This window comes from Macrotis lagotis, chromosome 3, assembly GCF_037893015.1.
Source record: "Macrotis lagotis isolate mMagLag1 chromosome 3, bilby.v1.9.chrom.fasta, whole genome shotgun sequence".
In the NCBI taxonomy this organism is placed as follows: domain Eukaryota; kingdom Metazoa; phylum Chordata; class Mammalia; order Peramelemorphia; family Peramelidae; genus Macrotis; species Macrotis lagotis.
Window position 1 is genome coordinate 176,308,604 of NC_133660.1, and position 17,241 is coordinate 176,325,844.

General features: G+C 34.3%; 1 protein-coding gene across 2 annotated transcripts in view; it reads left to right on the forward strand.

Moving 5' to 3' along the window:
• The window catches only part of RFC1 (replication factor C subunit 1), a 99,443-nt gene that overhangs the window by 35,533 nt on the left and 46,669 nt on the right, over positions 1 to 17,241 (forward strand). For both annotated transcript variants that reach the window (XM_074229618.1, XM_074229619.1), the window contains exons 5-9: positions 2,312 to 2,547; positions 3,729 to 3,806; positions 7,557 to 7,634; positions 13,458 to 13,533; positions 16,124 to 16,419. In XM_074229618.1, the coding sequence (XP_074085719.1) occupies positions 2,312 to 2,547; positions 3,729 to 3,806; positions 7,557 to 7,634; positions 13,458 to 13,533; positions 16,124 to 16,419 (764 nt within the window). The remainder of the gene's footprint in view (positions 1 to 2,311; positions 2,548 to 3,728; positions 3,807 to 7,556; positions 7,635 to 13,457; positions 13,534 to 16,123; positions 16,420 to 17,241) is intronic.

Below are 17,241 nucleotides of genomic sequence, written 5' to 3' on the forward strand. Positions count from 1 at the left end.
CTGTACCACCTAGCTGCCCCTGTATCATATTTTTTTTGACTTTGATAATTTTGATTCAACACTGGAACTGCCACTCATTCTTGCCTCCTAACTGGCCTTCCAGACATCCTTAACTGTGTCCCTGCTTGCTTCTTCTTCCTTGGAAGCTGACCTCATGGGATACAGCGCCACTATTTACCAGGAGGACATCTTTCAACTATCACCTGCTTCCCTCCATGGACCTTTTCACATTCACTAATTTCCTGCCTAAGTTTTAATGTCCTCCTACCCCCTTATATTCTTCCTCATCCCAGTGATTATGAACCTTAACTGCTACTGAACAAGTTGTCTTGCGGTTCTTTGTTTCCTTATTCCCATCCCTCTCAACAACCCCTTCCCCCAAAGTCATCCTAGATCCTCTCTTCCATTAGACCTGTTTTAGTTTTGAGATATAATTCCAAATTACTTTCCAATATGCCTATACCAGTTTACAATTCCACCATTAGTACCTTTTTCTTTCTGGCAACCTTTTTAACCTTTGTCATTTTCTTTTTTTTTTTTGGTTAACCATTCCAATTTGATTTATATTAGATGGAGGCTCATAGTTGGCTTTAATTTGAATTTCTCTGTTAATGATTTCTCATTTTTTTCTTATGATAGCTTTTTCAATATACTAGCTTGGATATCTTCCTTTGAGAACAGACTTTGAACATCTGTCATTTGGAGACTTTTTTTTTTTGGCAAGGCAAGTGGGGTTAAGTGGCTTGCCCAAGGCCACACAGCTAGGTAATTATTAAGTGTCTGAGACCGGATTTGAACCCAGGTACTCCTGACTCCATGGCTGGTGCTTTATCCACTACACCACCTAGCCGCCCCTGGAGACTTTTTTAAATACAAATTTAAACTTTTTTTTTTTTTTTTTTTTAGTTTTTGCAAGGCAATGGGCTTAAGTGGCTTGCCCAAGGCCACACAGCTAGGTAATTATTAAGTGTCTAAATCTGGATTCCAACTCAGGTACTCCTGACTCCAGGGCTGGTGCTCTATCTACTGCACCACCTAGCCGCCCCTGGGTCCTCTTCTGAGCTTCCTTCTGCCTTCTTCTATTTTTGTGTTTCATTAGCACTTTCTCTTTATTTCTTTTTTTGTTGCTATCCCTCACACTGTAAGACTCTTCTTTTACTCTGCCCCCCTCAAAGTCATCCATTTTAATAGAATCAAACAAAAAACTTTGTGTTGTAATAGAAATTTATGAACCTGACTGCTCCATTTTATATGCGCAGACCATTACTTTTCTCCCATGTATTATAATACATACTTCTTGTCAGTCTTCTGGAAGAATGATTGGTTAGCATATTGATCACAATTCTTAAGTCTTTCAAAATTTCTTTTTTTGTTGTGGTCCTTACATAAATAATTCTCTTGATCCTTCTAACTTTGCATGAGGTCATGAAAGTCTTCCAAGGTTTCTTTGAATTCATAACTTTTATTTTTCGTTATGTATTCCATTATCTCCTCGTGAAGGGCACCAGGTACAGTGGAGAGAAAAGCCAGGAATATCTCTGAGCCATACTAGAACCTACCCAGTGCTTTAAGCAACTTTTTAAGATTCTAAATTTGCAGAGAAATTGCAGATCTGCATTGAAGGTGGGAATTTCCTCACTCAGGAACTCCTATGTCAATGAAGTCTCAGGTCCAATCCATATCTCTTTCCATAGTCATAGGCCATAATTTGTTCACTTTTCTCACTTAACGAATAGTCGCTTTGTTTCCACTTTTTTGCTGGGGCAAAATGTAATGCTTTAAATAGCATTTCAAAAGATAAAAATTTTAGAGCTGATGGATCTTTAGTGGTCATTTTTTAAATTTATCAAATGAAGAAACTGAGTCCCACAGATGTGAAATGACTTGTCCAAGATCACACAGTTAATTTGACAGAGATGGCTTCAAACCTGGATACTTTGATTCCAGATTTAGGACTCTCCCTTGTGTCACAGAAACAGATATTATTATGTATCTAAAACATTAGAGTTCTGAATTGTCTAGTAAGTTGAGAACCACTTAACCTTTTTACCTGTATTTTTCTGATGGTGTAAGTACACATATTATTGGTTGCAAATAAAAAAGCATGAAATGACTAGAAGTGGATAAAACTGTGTTGGTAAATATGGGAAGATAACTGAAGTTTTTGGTAGAGTTAAGAAAAGTGAACTGATCTTAAAAACTTGTGAATTTTGAGGGAACTTGTTCATAGACCTTACAGAAGCTGTTTTTAATATAATGAAAATCTGTTTAGAAAATTTTACCAAAGATAATTATATGTCTTCCATTTAAGATGAAGAAGATGAAGTTATTTATAAGAAGAAATCTCTTAAACCAAAAGAAAATGGAATATCTTCAAGTAGTCATATTGGAGCACCAGATGGGAAGAAAGATATTGGGAAAAAAACTCAGATTAAGAATAAGCCTTTGTCACCAATAAAACTTACACCTACATCCGTGCTTGATTACTTTGGAACTGGAAGTGTTCAAAGATCTGTAAAGAAGTTAGTTGCAAGCAAAAGAAGAGAGGTGAGTATTTGCTGTTATTTAAATCAGGAATTTTCAAGATCTCTAATGGTTATTAACAAGAGAAATCAGAACATTGTTAAATGGGCAATTTATTTTTATGTGGTGATTGTTTCCTTGACTTAAAAAAGATTGAGAGATAAATTAATATGTAAACTTTTAAGCTATAAAGACATTTAAATAATGGAGAAAATCGGGATTAAATTTGCTTTCAATCACTTTTCCAACTGAACTCTAGAAATTAGCATCAATTCTTTGGTTATCCATTTTGAGAAGAACCTATGGTAAATTTTCAGTTTTCTGCCTGGTTTTCTTTTCAGTGATGCTGGGCTTCTTACCATCAACTGATGTGTCCTCAGATAATGCAAACTTGAATTATTATTATCCTAAGCCAGACAATATTGAAAACCAAGTTTGATGCTCAAGGTTCATAAATTTATACCTTTTAATGGCTAAGTCATGCAGGCATGTGGAGTACCATTTGTGTTTGCACAATTCTTTTTCCATTTTTGGCTGTGCCCATTTACATCTTCCCATTTCTGAGACATGTCAGTATATAATCGCTGTAAGGCTGCTAACCTGCCAATAGTGAGATATGTGCTCTTAAATATTAGACTGCTTATTTTATTAGAATCTACAGATTTGAGATAGGGGTGGGGAACCTTCCATTTGAATATTTATAACATCATTTGCCTGCTATATTTGTTCAACCATTTAATTAATTCATCCCTTAAAAACTCCTAGATTTATTGAATTTTAAGTCTTGCTTGCAGTTGCCAGACCACAAACTGTAGACAACCTGCTGGATGTTCCCCACCCCTGATTTATAAGATACCTTTCAGTTCAGCATCCTCATGTAGCATGTACTTAAAAGGTGCAGCAGTGTTACCAAGTGCTTTCTTACAAGTATGTATTACAGCTACTCTCCTCTTCCTCTTACAGTTGAGAAAGCAGAGGCTCTGTCTGGAATTCCAAAGCCTTGTCCTAGCCGAGGCTTAACTGTTGTCCACAGAAAAGCAGGAGAGGCTTGCAGTATCTGTGATCATGATTTTTAGGTCTAGTGTTTTACATAATATTTCATCAGTCATTGCCTGCAACTGCAGAAAGATTATTTTATAGAATGTAGTTGATGATCTAACGTAAGAACTGGACTTTTATTAATAATAGATTCTATTAATATATAGCCTTCACAAAATACTAATGATTCCACGTTAACTGATGAAGCCGTGGCTGAGCAACTACAAATTGAAGAGAATTCAGAGGTATTGCCATTTTATTATATCATTATTATATCTTCATTTATTTATTTATTTATTTTGGTGACCCAATAGGGTTAAGTGACTTGTCCGAGGTCACACTTACTAGTAAGTATCATGTGTCTGAGATCAATTTTGAACTCATGTCCTCCTGACTCTAGGGCCATCCATTGGCCACCTTTGTGCCTCACAGTAGTTTCTCATTATTATATCTCGATGGAGATGTATTAACTACCTATTTAAATAGTTCAGTTAAAGTCTGAACTGACTTAATACCAGTGTCCCACAGTTGTGACTAATGAATTGATGTCTACTTGGCAGGGGTGGCTATTACAGTGTCTTTAGCCTTGTTTCAGTAAATATTTTTGCCAATGAATTTGGAATAAGGTCCAGAAGAGGAGATTGGCTAGATACATATGATAAAAAGACTTGGATGTTAGAAGGAATTTAAAAGAAGTCAGTAGAGGATAGGATAGTTTAAAAAAGCCAGTGTGTGAACTTAGGCTAGATAAACATTCATTCAACAAATATTTACTAGTAGCTTACTATGTGCTAGATTATGTGTTGTACTTTATTTAGTGCCATAAAAATAACAACTTTTTCCTTAAGAAATATATGGGGGGGGTGGCTAGGTGGTGTAGTGGATAAAGCGCCGGCCCTGGAGTCAGGAGTACCTGGGTTCCAATCCGGTCTCAGACACTTAATAATTACCTAGCTGTGTGGCCTTGGGCAAGCCACTTAACCCCATTTGCCTTGCAAAAACCTAAAATATACATATATGAGGGGAAGGAGTCATCTGCACAAATGTAAGGACTTTAGACAGATTAAAAATGATTAAATAACTATACTCGAAGTAATGATTAAATCTTCATTTTCAGCTTCTAGTACCATACTCTAGAGTGCTGTTCTTGTAACAGTGTTGAATTCAACATTTTTCTCCAGCTTGATTAATCACATGACTGATAAGATTATTAAGTTTGAGGATGACTGTAACCAACATTGAACACTTAGGCCATTTTACTAAAAGTAGTCAAAGAGAAGTTGTTAATGATCATAATTGAACAATAGTGATCAGTAATTGAACAGTTATCAACTTGGCAAGAGGTCTCTAGTGAAATGCCCTGAAGATTTGGGCATGGTTCTTTTCTGTTTAAGAATTTAATTGAGAATTTGGATAAATGCATAAATAGCTAATAGCAAACATTTGTTACTGTGCTTTATGATTTATAAAGGAATTTATATATACTTTCTCATTTGATTCTCACAACAATAAACCAAGCTTATTAAATCTGAGGATCACATTAACTAACTTGAGCACTTCTGGAAAAGGCAAGTTCAGTAAACCATTAGTGTGATTTAACTGCCATAAAAACTAATAGGTTCCTAGGCCATGTTACTAGAAGAAGTCAACTACTACTATTTCTCTCCATTCTACAGATAAGAAAACTAAAGGACTTGCCCAGAGTCATGCTGCTATTAATTATCTTAGACATGATTTGGACTAAGGTCTTTCTTTTTCTGAGTCTACCACATTATCGATTAAGTCACTTGGCTGCTATCTTAATCAGAATTGAAGGTGACCCTAAACTGGGAAGGATAAACTAAGACAGTAGATGAGAGTCAGGATCAGCATTTAAGAAGACTAACTTCAATAGGATTCAGGTTAGGATAGGAAGGGCATGGTTAGCTAGCAATTTTTCTGAAAAATATTTGGAAATTTTGGAGCATCTACAAACTCAGTTTGATGTAAATGCCAAATGCTAATGTCATTTTGAACTAATTTAATAGGTAATCCTTCTTGAAATAGAAATAAGGGAATATTTGTTTTTATTTATGCCACCCTATTCTAATCCCATCTGGAGTATTTTGTTCAGTTATGAGCAACACAGTTTTATAAGGAGAGTGTCCAGAGAAGGGCAACCAAGATGAAGAATCTTGAGTCTATGTCATTTGAGGACCAATTAAAGGAATTGGGGATATTTAGTAAAATGAAGATAAGACTAAGATGGGACTTGATCTTCAAGTGTTTGAAGATTTGAAGGTCTTTTATATAAAAATTGTTCTGTTTGGCAGGACAACCTTTGGCAGAATTGGAGCAATAGATAGAAATAGCAGAAAAGGCAAGTTTAAGTATGTTTTCAGGAAAAACTTGCTGATTGTTGTAAGTGTCCAAGGGGAGAATGGTCTGTTTCAAGAGTGTGATTGGTTCTGCCTCCTTGAAGATCTTCAGTCAGAAGCTGGTTGACCATTATCTGGGGCATTATATACAGTAGGGAGTCTTTTCAGGTATAAGTTGGATTATTTGCTACTGAGGTCCAACTTTCTAGAGTCTGTTTTATGAAATGTGTTGACCAGATAAAAATATCAATAGTCTTTCAAGTAGCCTAAGTAGTGTAGTGTTTGCTACTTAGCACAGTGATTTAAGGACATTGAAAAGTTGGAGCAGGGACAGCTGGGTGTCACATTGTATAGGGCACCAACCTTGGAGTCAGGAGGACCTGTGTTCAAAATCTGGTATCAGACACTTAGTAATTACCTGTATGATCACAGCCAAGTCACTTAACCCCATTGTCTTGCAAAAAACAACCAAAAAAAAGTTGAATCAGTTATTTTTGGATAACCATGGTGGTTTTCCAATTAGAGGAAACTAATGGTGGTATAGAAGAGGTTTGGAATAGCTGATTTGGATACTACAGTAAATAGATAAGTAAAAAATGTTATACATATACATATATATTATGTGTGTGTTTGTCCAGCTTTAGAGTAAATCATTTATTAGCTGGTATAAAAAGATTCTACTGTACTATTGAAGTTAATCATCTTAAAGATGAAATAATTTTGTTGTTAATTGTTGGTAGCAGTGAATGCCAACACTCATTTATCAGGCTTACTATGGACGAGGTACTGTGAGAGAATGATTGAATGAGTGAGTGAGTGAATTAAAAAAGTATTTATTAATTCTTACTATGTTGCATGAGCTAGTGGAAAAAAAACAAACTAAATCTAGTCTCCACCCCTATGAAGCTTATGTTCTGATGGAGCAGAATTGTTTGCATAGGGGCACTCAGAAACTAGAAATTGCAAACAAATTTTACAAAGTTTTTGATGGTTGGAAAAAATTCTAATATATTTGCATTTTTATCTAATTACTGTATACATTAAGATTTTTTATTAACTCTAGATTTCTTGATTTATTTTCTTCTTTCTATTTCTTGTACTTTTTTTCAGGTTGACATTTCTTTAAGATCTTACTTTAGGCTTAAAGATTTGTAAATGTAAAAACAAAACAATAAATATTTTCTTTAGAATGATTAAGGAAATTTATAGTCAGTTAATTCTTTATGTAAGAAATTTTCGGGGCAGCTGGGCAGTGCAGTGGATAGAGCACCAGCCCTGGAGTCAGGAGGACCTGAGTTCAAATGTGGCTTCAGACACCTAATAATTGCCTAGCTGTGTGGCCTTGGGCAAGCCACTTAACCCCATTGCCTTGCAAAACTAAAAAAAGGAAAAAAAAAGAAATTTTCCCATTTTAATATGTTCATTTTGTATATCATGTTGCGGCAGATTGGGGATAGATATGCATTCTGACCTAGTTAATAAATTAACAGACTAATGTCTGTCTTTGTTAGAAGCATTTGTATTGTTTTTTTTAAAAAAATATCTCCCAGTTTTATTGAGAATATTTTGTCATATTAATGCAGGATTTTGATTTTCATTAAAAGCATAAATTAGTATTTTTGTTGGTTCTTTTGCTAGATTGAGAGGCAGCTGCATGAGGATGAAGAATTTGCCAGAACACTGGCAATGTTGGATGATGAACCCAAGAACAAAAAGGTGACATGGATTTTTTTGAGGGGGATATATCTTTTACTTTAGATAGAAAATATTTGGAAGATTTAATGAAATTAATCTTAAGTCATGGCTTCAAAATAGTTCATTTTGCATTCCCGAAAAACATCTTATTCTATCACTTCATTGAGGCATGAAAGTTAACCTAGATACCTGAAGGCTATGCCAATGAAGTGTGAGCTTTGGCCAGTTTTGCCTTTCTGGAAAACTTTTAAATAGGATTTTAGTAATAGACTACTTTCTGAGAGCCAGCTTCACTAAGTGTGTAGAGCCTTATTATCAGTAGGCTGACTTCTTGGTGATGAGTTATTTGCTTATGATAATCTATGAAAAAAAGTAAAATGCAAAGTGGCCTTTAGACCTGTAGGGTCTCCTATAGAGATCATGGTGATAGTGAGAAAAGGAACAAAAAGCACTAAAAATCACATAACATTTTGGCTATCTTTAAACATATAGTTGTTGGAAAAATAGTTTAGAATCAAGAAAAGAATTTAAATACTAAGAATACTTTCTTCATTGAGAGAGTTAGGAGTCATTGAGCATGATGATAGCTCATGGATAGTAAAAGATTGGCTTTGTAATTTCATTGGTTTAGGAACTCCTAGATAAAGATCCTCCTGCTTCCAGTGCAGGTCGGCCAATACCTCCTCTGTATTTGCAAAGCATATTTTTTGTATAATAGATTTCTCTAATAATTTGGGAATTTTGGACCAGCTAAGTTGTTGTTGTAGTGGATAGCACACCGACTGTGAGTCAGGAGGATCTGAGTTCAAATGTGACTTCAGACAATAAATAATTACCTAGCTATGTGACTTGGGCAAGTCACTTAACCCCATTGTCTTGCAAAAAAAGTTAAAAAAAAATCAAAAGCCAAAGGACTTAATTTGGCAGTTTGCTGAGGAGACTTGTGTTTCAGAATTTAGTACACTTAGTGTGATTCTCTGAAAAGAAATGTATATAGAACATTGCCTTTATTAGGAAATTTAAACTAAAACAAAAAATAATAATAAACTCTAATAGGATAAGCATTGTTCACTTGAAACAACCCTGCCAAATAATATTTTTAGGAAGTGAAATTAGCTATATTAATAGATAATTTATTGGTTAGGAGTTGTTTTTGAATTGGTAGACTGTGAATAGACAGACTTGACTTGGTGGCACAAAGTTCAAAATCAATATCAGATTAGAAGAAGGAATAAAAATGTGAAAGGTTCAGTTAAGATAATTCCAACTTAAACTATTTAAACTGTTGATGGGAAGAAATTTATAGAAGACCTTATGGATAGTTCTTGTTTTATGTAAATTTGCTTTATGCAGATTTGACTTTACATAACGAATTCTGAAAGAACTCTCCATTAAAAAAATTATAGCCCATGTTAACTTTACAGTGCAATACTGTGCTCTCTTTCTCTCTGCTCTTGTACATCAGCTTGGTGCTCCATGGCCTCCTACTTCCCCCCAAAACAAAACAAAACTTCCAAATGAAGCAGAATTGATCTGGAGACCTTTTCCCCCTCTCTGCTTATCTGTACATGTGTCTAGCCCCCTAGTTTTTGTCTTTTGTCCTGTCAGTGCTCTGGTGCCATGTACTTTTCCTTGACCTCCATGTGTTGTCCTCTCCTGTCTGAGTCCATTTCCAGCCCCACAAGTGTCAGCCCTCCAAAGTATTCTTCCTCTTGGATCTGGTAGATGCTCTGTTGCTGGCCTTGGCCCCTGTGTGTTCCTTCTTCTGCCTTCAATTCTGTTTCCCTGGCACCCTAGTGTCCTTGAATCTTCTGTAAATTTGCATTTCATAAAAATTGTCCACTAAGAATAAGAACTCATTATTTGCAAAAGAAAAAAATTTAGCCATTGTGACTATGTTGCCATTTAAATCTATAGGGCTGGGGCGGCTAGGTGGCGCAGTGGATAAAGCACCGGCCCTGAAGTCAAGAGTACCTGGTTTCAAATCTGGTCTCAGACACTTAATAATTACCTAGCTGTGTGGCCTTGGGCAAGCCACTTAACCCCATTTACCTTGCAAAAAAAAAAAAACAAAACCTAAAAAAAAATTAATCTAAAGGGCCTATATATTACAATGACTAGCAAACATTTGGCCTTCTTTCCCATCTGAGAGATGTCTGCTAATGCAATACCAGTTTAGAATATAAATTGATTTGTTAATTATCAGGGAGAAGGATAGTAGATTGCATAGTCTTACCTAAAAAAAAAAGTAAAAAACTGTGGAGGGAAATACAAATTTTTAGAAACATTGTTAAGAAATCCAGTCAAATCAGATTGTTCCATGGATGTTGAAATATGAAGTATTGAACAGATTTGCAAATACTGTTTTTTATTTATTTTTATATTATTACAATAATCTTTTTGTGAGAGTAAGTATTAACCCCCCCCCCCCCAAAAAAAAAGATGAGAAACCGCAAGAATAGTGAGAGGAAAAAAGATGTACTTCAGTTTGCATTCAGATTCCAATGGTTCTGTCTCTGGGATGATTTACCTTCTTTATCATGAGTTCACCAAAGAAGTTGCTTCATTATTTTTCCCATAGTGATTTGCAAATGTTGTTACAATAAATTCTTATAGGTTAATGACAGTGGCACTGCAGCATTTGGATTCTTAACTTTACAGTCCTTGCTGTCTGAGCATAGAAGTAGAAATTTCATGAAGACCAACTGAGATGGAAAAAGTAGCTGGATTAGACAGGTAGTCACAGATAAAGTCTGGGTTGGGATTAATATAAAGGGGATAATATACTTGAGAGAAAAAGTTGTAAATCTGATTATTACTCACCTAAGTAACTAAGAAAATATCTCAATTCCACAAAATCATTTTGAGAATAATTTACACATTTATTAAAGACCTCTTTTATAAAAGTTTGAGAATAAAACAGCCTTTTGCTAATACGTTATCTATAGCAGGCCACATTTATACAGTTAAACATTACAGTGAAAGACAAAGAATAAAAGTCTCACAATATTTATTTTTTGTTCATTCTAAAAAATGTATTTGATTTAGTAAAAGAAATACTAGCTTAAAGACTCACCTCCAACAAGCTATTTTCAATGCTTCTGTCAGTTTTATAAGAAATTTCTTGAAATATGTAAAAGAAACAGCTTTGTCCACTCACCATAATTATTGATATGAAAAAATGAGATATAAAACAGGAAGTTATCTGCTTATGAAAAACTGATATTGTTAGGTGGCGCAGTGGATAGAGCACTGGCCCTGGAGTCAGGGGTACCTGAGTTCAAATCTGGATCAGACACTTAATCACCTAGCTGTGTGGCCTTGGGCAAGCCACTTAACCCCATTTGCCTTGCAAAAACCTTAAAAAAAAAAGACTGATATCCTTATCATTGAGAAAAGGATGATCAATATAGAATTAAATCAAAGAAATTTAATACATTGTGAAGTCATCTTGGTATTTCTCTTTATTGCAAACATTTTGCTGCTTCCATTGAGTCCTAGAAAAATCACAGTATCTATTAAGTAAAATTCTTAACCACCAAGAATTTTTACTTCTCTTCACACAAAAAAAGTGAATGAGATGCCTGTTACCCAGATTATGATGTACAATTGAATGACAACCATAAAGTGATTCTTTTATCGCATATATCTTAGTCGTAGAAATTCACAGTGAAATCAGCTCTTCAATAGGAAGTGTGTGGGTTGGAATTCTTTAGGAAATTGAACATTGTTTCTGAAGAAGATCCTATACTTTTCTTACAAATAAAGGTCTGTCTTTTTAACATTAATATCCTTCCAGTGATAGAGCCTGACTGTGAGTCATGGAATATCAGTTTCTGAAATTGTGCTTCACCCAAAAATTGATAGTGATAGAAAAGGTAAGAGTAATAGACAGGCATATGATGGGTTGCCTACGATAATAGTTGCATAGGAGAAACCTTTTTTTTATTAAAGATTTTATTTGAGTTTTTGAGTTTTACAAATTTTCCTCCAATCTTACACCCCCCCCCCCCAACGGAATGCAATCTTTCAGTCTTTACTTTGTTTCTATGTTGTACATTGATCCAAATTGAGTGTGTTGAGAGAGAAATCATCATGAAAGAAACAAAAAGTCTTAGAGATGACAAGATCAGACAATAAGATATCTGTTTTTTTTTTTTTTCCTAAATTAAAGGGAATAGTCCTTGAACTTTGTTCAAACTCCACAGTTCTTTCTCTGGATACAGAAGGTATTCTCCATTGCAGACAGCCCAAAATTGTCCCTGAATGTTGCACTGATGGAATGAGCGAGTCCATCAAGGTTGATCATTGCTCCCATGTTGCTGTTAGGGTGTACAGTGTTTTTCTGGTTCTGCTCATCTCACTCATTATCATTTCATGCAATTTCCCTGAATTCCCATCCCTCCTGGTTCCTAATAGAACAATAGTGTTTCATTACATACATATACCACAGTTTTTTAAGCCATTCCCCAATTGAAGGACATTTATTTGATTTCCAATTCTTTGCCACCACAAACAGGTCATTTTTGTACAAGTGATGTTTTTACCCTTTTTCATCATCTCTTCAGGGTATAGACCCAGTAGTGGTATTGCTGGGTCAAAGGGTATTCTCATTTTTGTTGTCCTTTGGATGTAGTTAGGAGGAACCTTCTAAAGGGTATCATCAGAGAGATATTTAACTGGTTTAGGCTACAGGCTAGTCGTATAGAAAAAAACAACTGTTTAGCCCCTATGCTCTACTATTGTCTGGAGATTTAGAGAAAAGTTCTCAGATTTTGGTTGGATTCCTTTTTAGAACATTTATGGGTTAGGTAATTCTTAAGTGTCTGAGGTCAGATTTGAACTCAGGTACTCCTGACTCCAGGGCTGGTGCTCTATCCATTGTGCCACCTAGCTGCCCCTATTCTAAAAATTCTTAACAAATTTTGGCATGCTAATATATAACTCAGTAGCATGAATATTCTTTAATATTAATATCCTTTCTGAAAGGATATAATAAGAACTTTATGCCCTATACTATAAGGCAAAACAATGTGGGTATAGCTAACAATATAATTACATCAAATTCTTTATTATTCTAAGTCTCAAATGTTAGGATTCTATGTTAGATGCATGAAGTAATTAATATTCTTACCCCATTGTACTATTTGTTCAGTCTATTTTTTTTATGAATCAGGAATTTTATTACAATAATTTTCATTATTTGATAATTTAGGTGTGCATTTTTTTTAAGTTTTTGCAAGGCAAATGGAGTTAAGTAGCTTGTCCAAGGCTACACGCTAGGTAATTATTAAATCCAGGGCCGGTGCTCTATCCATTGTGCCAACTAAGCTGCCCCAGAACATTTTCTTTTTAAAAATGATTTCCTTAGGAAATGTGATTTTTTTTTTTTTTGAAAAGGTGGTGAATTTTTTGAACAAATGATTGTTTATATCTTGACTTTGAGGTCAAAGTTAGTATCTTAATTTAAATTACTTTTTTAATTTATTTCTGACTGTGTCATAAAAATACCCTGAGATTTTTGATGGAGAAGGAAGGAAAATCTAGATTTCTTGATTTACAGAATAGGACAATTTTTGGAAAACTACTTGTGTTTGTTAAAGCTTTATGACTTTTTATTAATCTTTAAAATGAGTTTAATAAAACATGTTTCACATACCCATAAATGAAAGTAATTTTCATTAAAACCAAATTTATCATAGTGTCTTCATAGTATGGATGAATGAATATTTTTGGTGGTATCTTCATCTGACATAGATTTGGTGATAATGTATTTTTTTAAAGTGCTAAAAGCATTGGCTTCTTATGTTGCATGTGCATTTTATTCTTTGTACATTTGCTTAGGCACGAAGGAATTCAGAAGAGAGAGAGATATCTTCATCTGACCAAATTAATTCAAGCAAATCAGAAAAGCATAAAGGTAATAACATTAGGAGAAAAGAGGAAACTGAAATAAAAGTTGCCTTATGGAAGAAAAAATAGGATTATATTGTTCAAAAAACTCATTAAAAACGAATCTTGTGCTTATTGTATTGAATCATTTCTTAGACTTATTAGTGTTTAATGATCGGCATAGGAGACTATTTGGAAGCTTTTAGCTAGGTTCCTCTCTTCTTAGGATGTTACTGAAAATTCCTGAATATAATAAAGACTTTAATGTATGATGAGTTTAATATGTAATTTAATACATCGTTTTAACCCAGAATACTTGGATTAAAATCCTGTCAGTGCCATTTAAAACATGTTATAACTTTGACCCAATCACTGTCTTTTTTTTTTTTTAGGTTGTTTGTTTGTTTTTTTGAAAGGCAAATGGGGTTAAGTGGCTTGCCCAAGGCCACACAGCTAGGTAATTATTAAGTGTCTGAGACCGGATTTGAACCCAGGTACTCCTGACTCCAGGGCCGGTGCTTTATCCACTCCGCCACCTAGCTGCCCCACTGTCATTTTTTGAACTGAAGTTTTTTCGTCTGAAAAATTAGGAGGTTAATCTAGATAAACTTCCAAGATCCTTTGTAGATCCTGTGATTTTTGATCCTTTTAGGATTATCCAAAATTATTTCATCAGAGTAACCATTGTTGTATATGATTTGAAGTATTCTTGCTAATTGTCTGCTGGTTGATTCTTGGAAACCGTAATCAAATATTAGACCATGCATTTAATTCCAGTTCTATATTTAGCTCTCTTTTCTCCTACCTAGATTCACAAATAATATTTTGAAAGGGCTCTTAGGGGTGATTGAGTCAATTCCCTCACCTGAGGCCCCTAACCCTATCCATTATAGTGGCCTCTCCAGGATTCTGACAGTCAGCTGGCACTGAACCCCAGCACTCTCTTCTACATCTTACGTCCTAAGAATTTTTGTTTCTAATATATTTTACCATCAGTTATTTTCATGGGACAAAATGATTATCTTGGTTAGTTTACATACCCATATGTTATCTACTTTAAGATTTCGATTTCTCATTTTTTCTTCAAATAGAGAATTTTAGAGTAGTTTTGTTAAATGACAATGATACTTGAAATATTTTTTTTCAAACTTGAAACCTGTGTCTAGACAAAAATCTCCTTGAACTTTTTCCTTTAGTGAACAGGTTTCATTAAAACTATGTGATATCTATTACTAGATCAAATTACTTGCTGTCAAGGGGATGGAGGGGAGGGAATGGAAGGAGGGTGAAAAAAATTTGTAACTTAAAATTTTACAAAAAATAAATGGTGAAAATAACTTTACATATAATTGGTAAAAATAATTTAAAAAACTTTTTTGAAAAGCATCTTTCACAAAACCCCCCCTAAAAGTATATGATAAGGAGTAACCTTGATATAATTCAGAGTTGTCAATACTTGAAACTTTGCAAAACTCACAAGTGGCCCAAAATCAGATTAGAATGTTATTGGGAGGGGTGGCTAGGTGGTGCAGTGGATAACGCACCGGCCCTGGAGTCAGGAGTACCTGGGTTCAAATCTGGTCTCAGACACTTAATAATTACCTAGCTGTGTGGCCTTGGGCAAGCCACTTAACCCCATTTGCCTTGCAAAAACTTTAAAAAAAAGTTATTGGGAAATGTTTAATAAAATAAATAAAAATGCAGTACAACTTAAATAATATGAATTTGTAGTTTTCTAAGTCATGATGCCACATGCAAGGATCAGTTTCTTTTTGAATTTGAATCCACTAATATAGTGGATAGAAAACTGCCTTAGGAGTTAGGGAGATATGAATACAAGTCTTATTGGTCACTCTGTGTTACTTTGAACAAGTCATTTAACCTCTTAATGCCTCAAGCAATTCCCTAAGCCCATGAGTTGAAGAATAGGTGCTAATAGGCATTGTAAAGGGAGTTTCCTTATCTAGGTTTTCTAATATCAATGAAATTATAGGTCTGGTCCCCCCAGTATCATCACTCCCAGTTTTAAAAATGATGCATTTGGAGAGCCTTCTTTTTTGTTAATAAATGGTAAATAATGAAAAGTGATACACTATTTAGGTAGCTTTGTGTAACTTTTGGGCAAATATATTTTGGTATGGTTGAGTGTTTGTTGATAAATTTCTGTTATGCCAAAACAAAATATGTCAAGTTAAAGTAAGAAAAAAAAGGAAATTAAACACTATTGATCTATTTAAATAAGGAAAAAAGCATAATTCTAATATATATGTATTATTTACAATTTTTCCTTTAAGTGTACTTAAATTGGGTATATATAAAAGCCTGTCCAACTTTAGTGTTTAACTTGTAGATTTCATGAACTCCTCATGGTACAGTGAAATTCTTTAAGGTTCGCTAATTATTTTAATTAAATAGAACAATAGATACGTATCTTCAAGAAGGTGTTTGGCATTTGATTTCAGAAACAGTGGGAGCTGTTCAAAGCAGTAGCCTAACAGAAAAGGTATTTGGACTTAAATAATATGTTGAATAATATGTTGAACTGTTGAATGTTGGCTGAGTGTTGTCTAGAATAATTCCTTTAAATCTGTAACTTTTTTTGCTCTTTTTCCCCCCAGTAAAAACATCAAATTTTTCGCAAGAGAGCAAGAACTACAATTGGAACAAACAAACTAAAAGTGAAGATTCAAAAGGTTCTCCACTACATTCATCACCTTCTAAAGTACCTGACAAAATAGAGGAAAAATCCTCTGCTTTGAAAGTCAGCTCAAAGCTGGCACTCCTGAAAAAAAGAGATGAGAGTAGTTGCCAAGAAAGGGAATCTGCAGAGACTGGAAAAAAAGAAAATGGAGTTGTGATAAAAGTAGAGAAAAAATCTCCTAAGAAAAATAAAATCTCTCCATCCAAAACAGAGGTAGGAGGTTTGGAGAAGTTGGCATGATGTTGACAGCCTTTCTGCCATGATTTAAGTGGGATTTATGGGACTAGAAACTGAATGATGATTAAATTATTTATTCGAGGAAAATATGCCATTTTGTGATGAGTATGTGACTTGGCACCAGGAGAACATGTCTTCCTCCTTTTACCAACTTCTTATTGGGGTGATGGTTTGGTGGTCCTCCTTTGTAGCTCAGAGAATATTTTGTTCTCTATTGTAAACTTGCCCTGTGCTTGGGCCAGTTATAAGAATTTGTGTGATGTTTCTCTTAAGTGAAGAGGTTGTATAGTTATAACTATACTTCACGAATTATATATAGAATGAATATAGATTTATAATTTTGTTCAATGTAGTGATCTTTGCCTTTTAAATTGTGCTAGACTCATAAAGTTTTTAAGGTTTTTATATTTTCTTTTAAATGTATTAACTTTATGTGCAGCAAAAATTTTTATGTTATCCAGTTCATTCATAATCAGGAATAATTTATTAGACTCCTATTATATAAATAAGCACTATATCTAGTGTTGAAGACATAATGGTAATTATAATATATCCTTGGTCGCTATGTTTATGGATCTTATAGAGGGAGAATGTGATATATAAACAAAAATGTGTCTACATTTTTATGGTGTCTGAAACAATTCAGATTAAAAAAAGTTGAAATCCAGGAATACTTTGCAAAGTTTGAGGAAGGAAAAATTCTTCAGAAAGGAGTTGTCAGTAGCATTATGACAATCTGCAGACGGATACAAAAGACTTAATTTTGAAAAACAGGAAGTCATAGGTGATTTTGAGAAA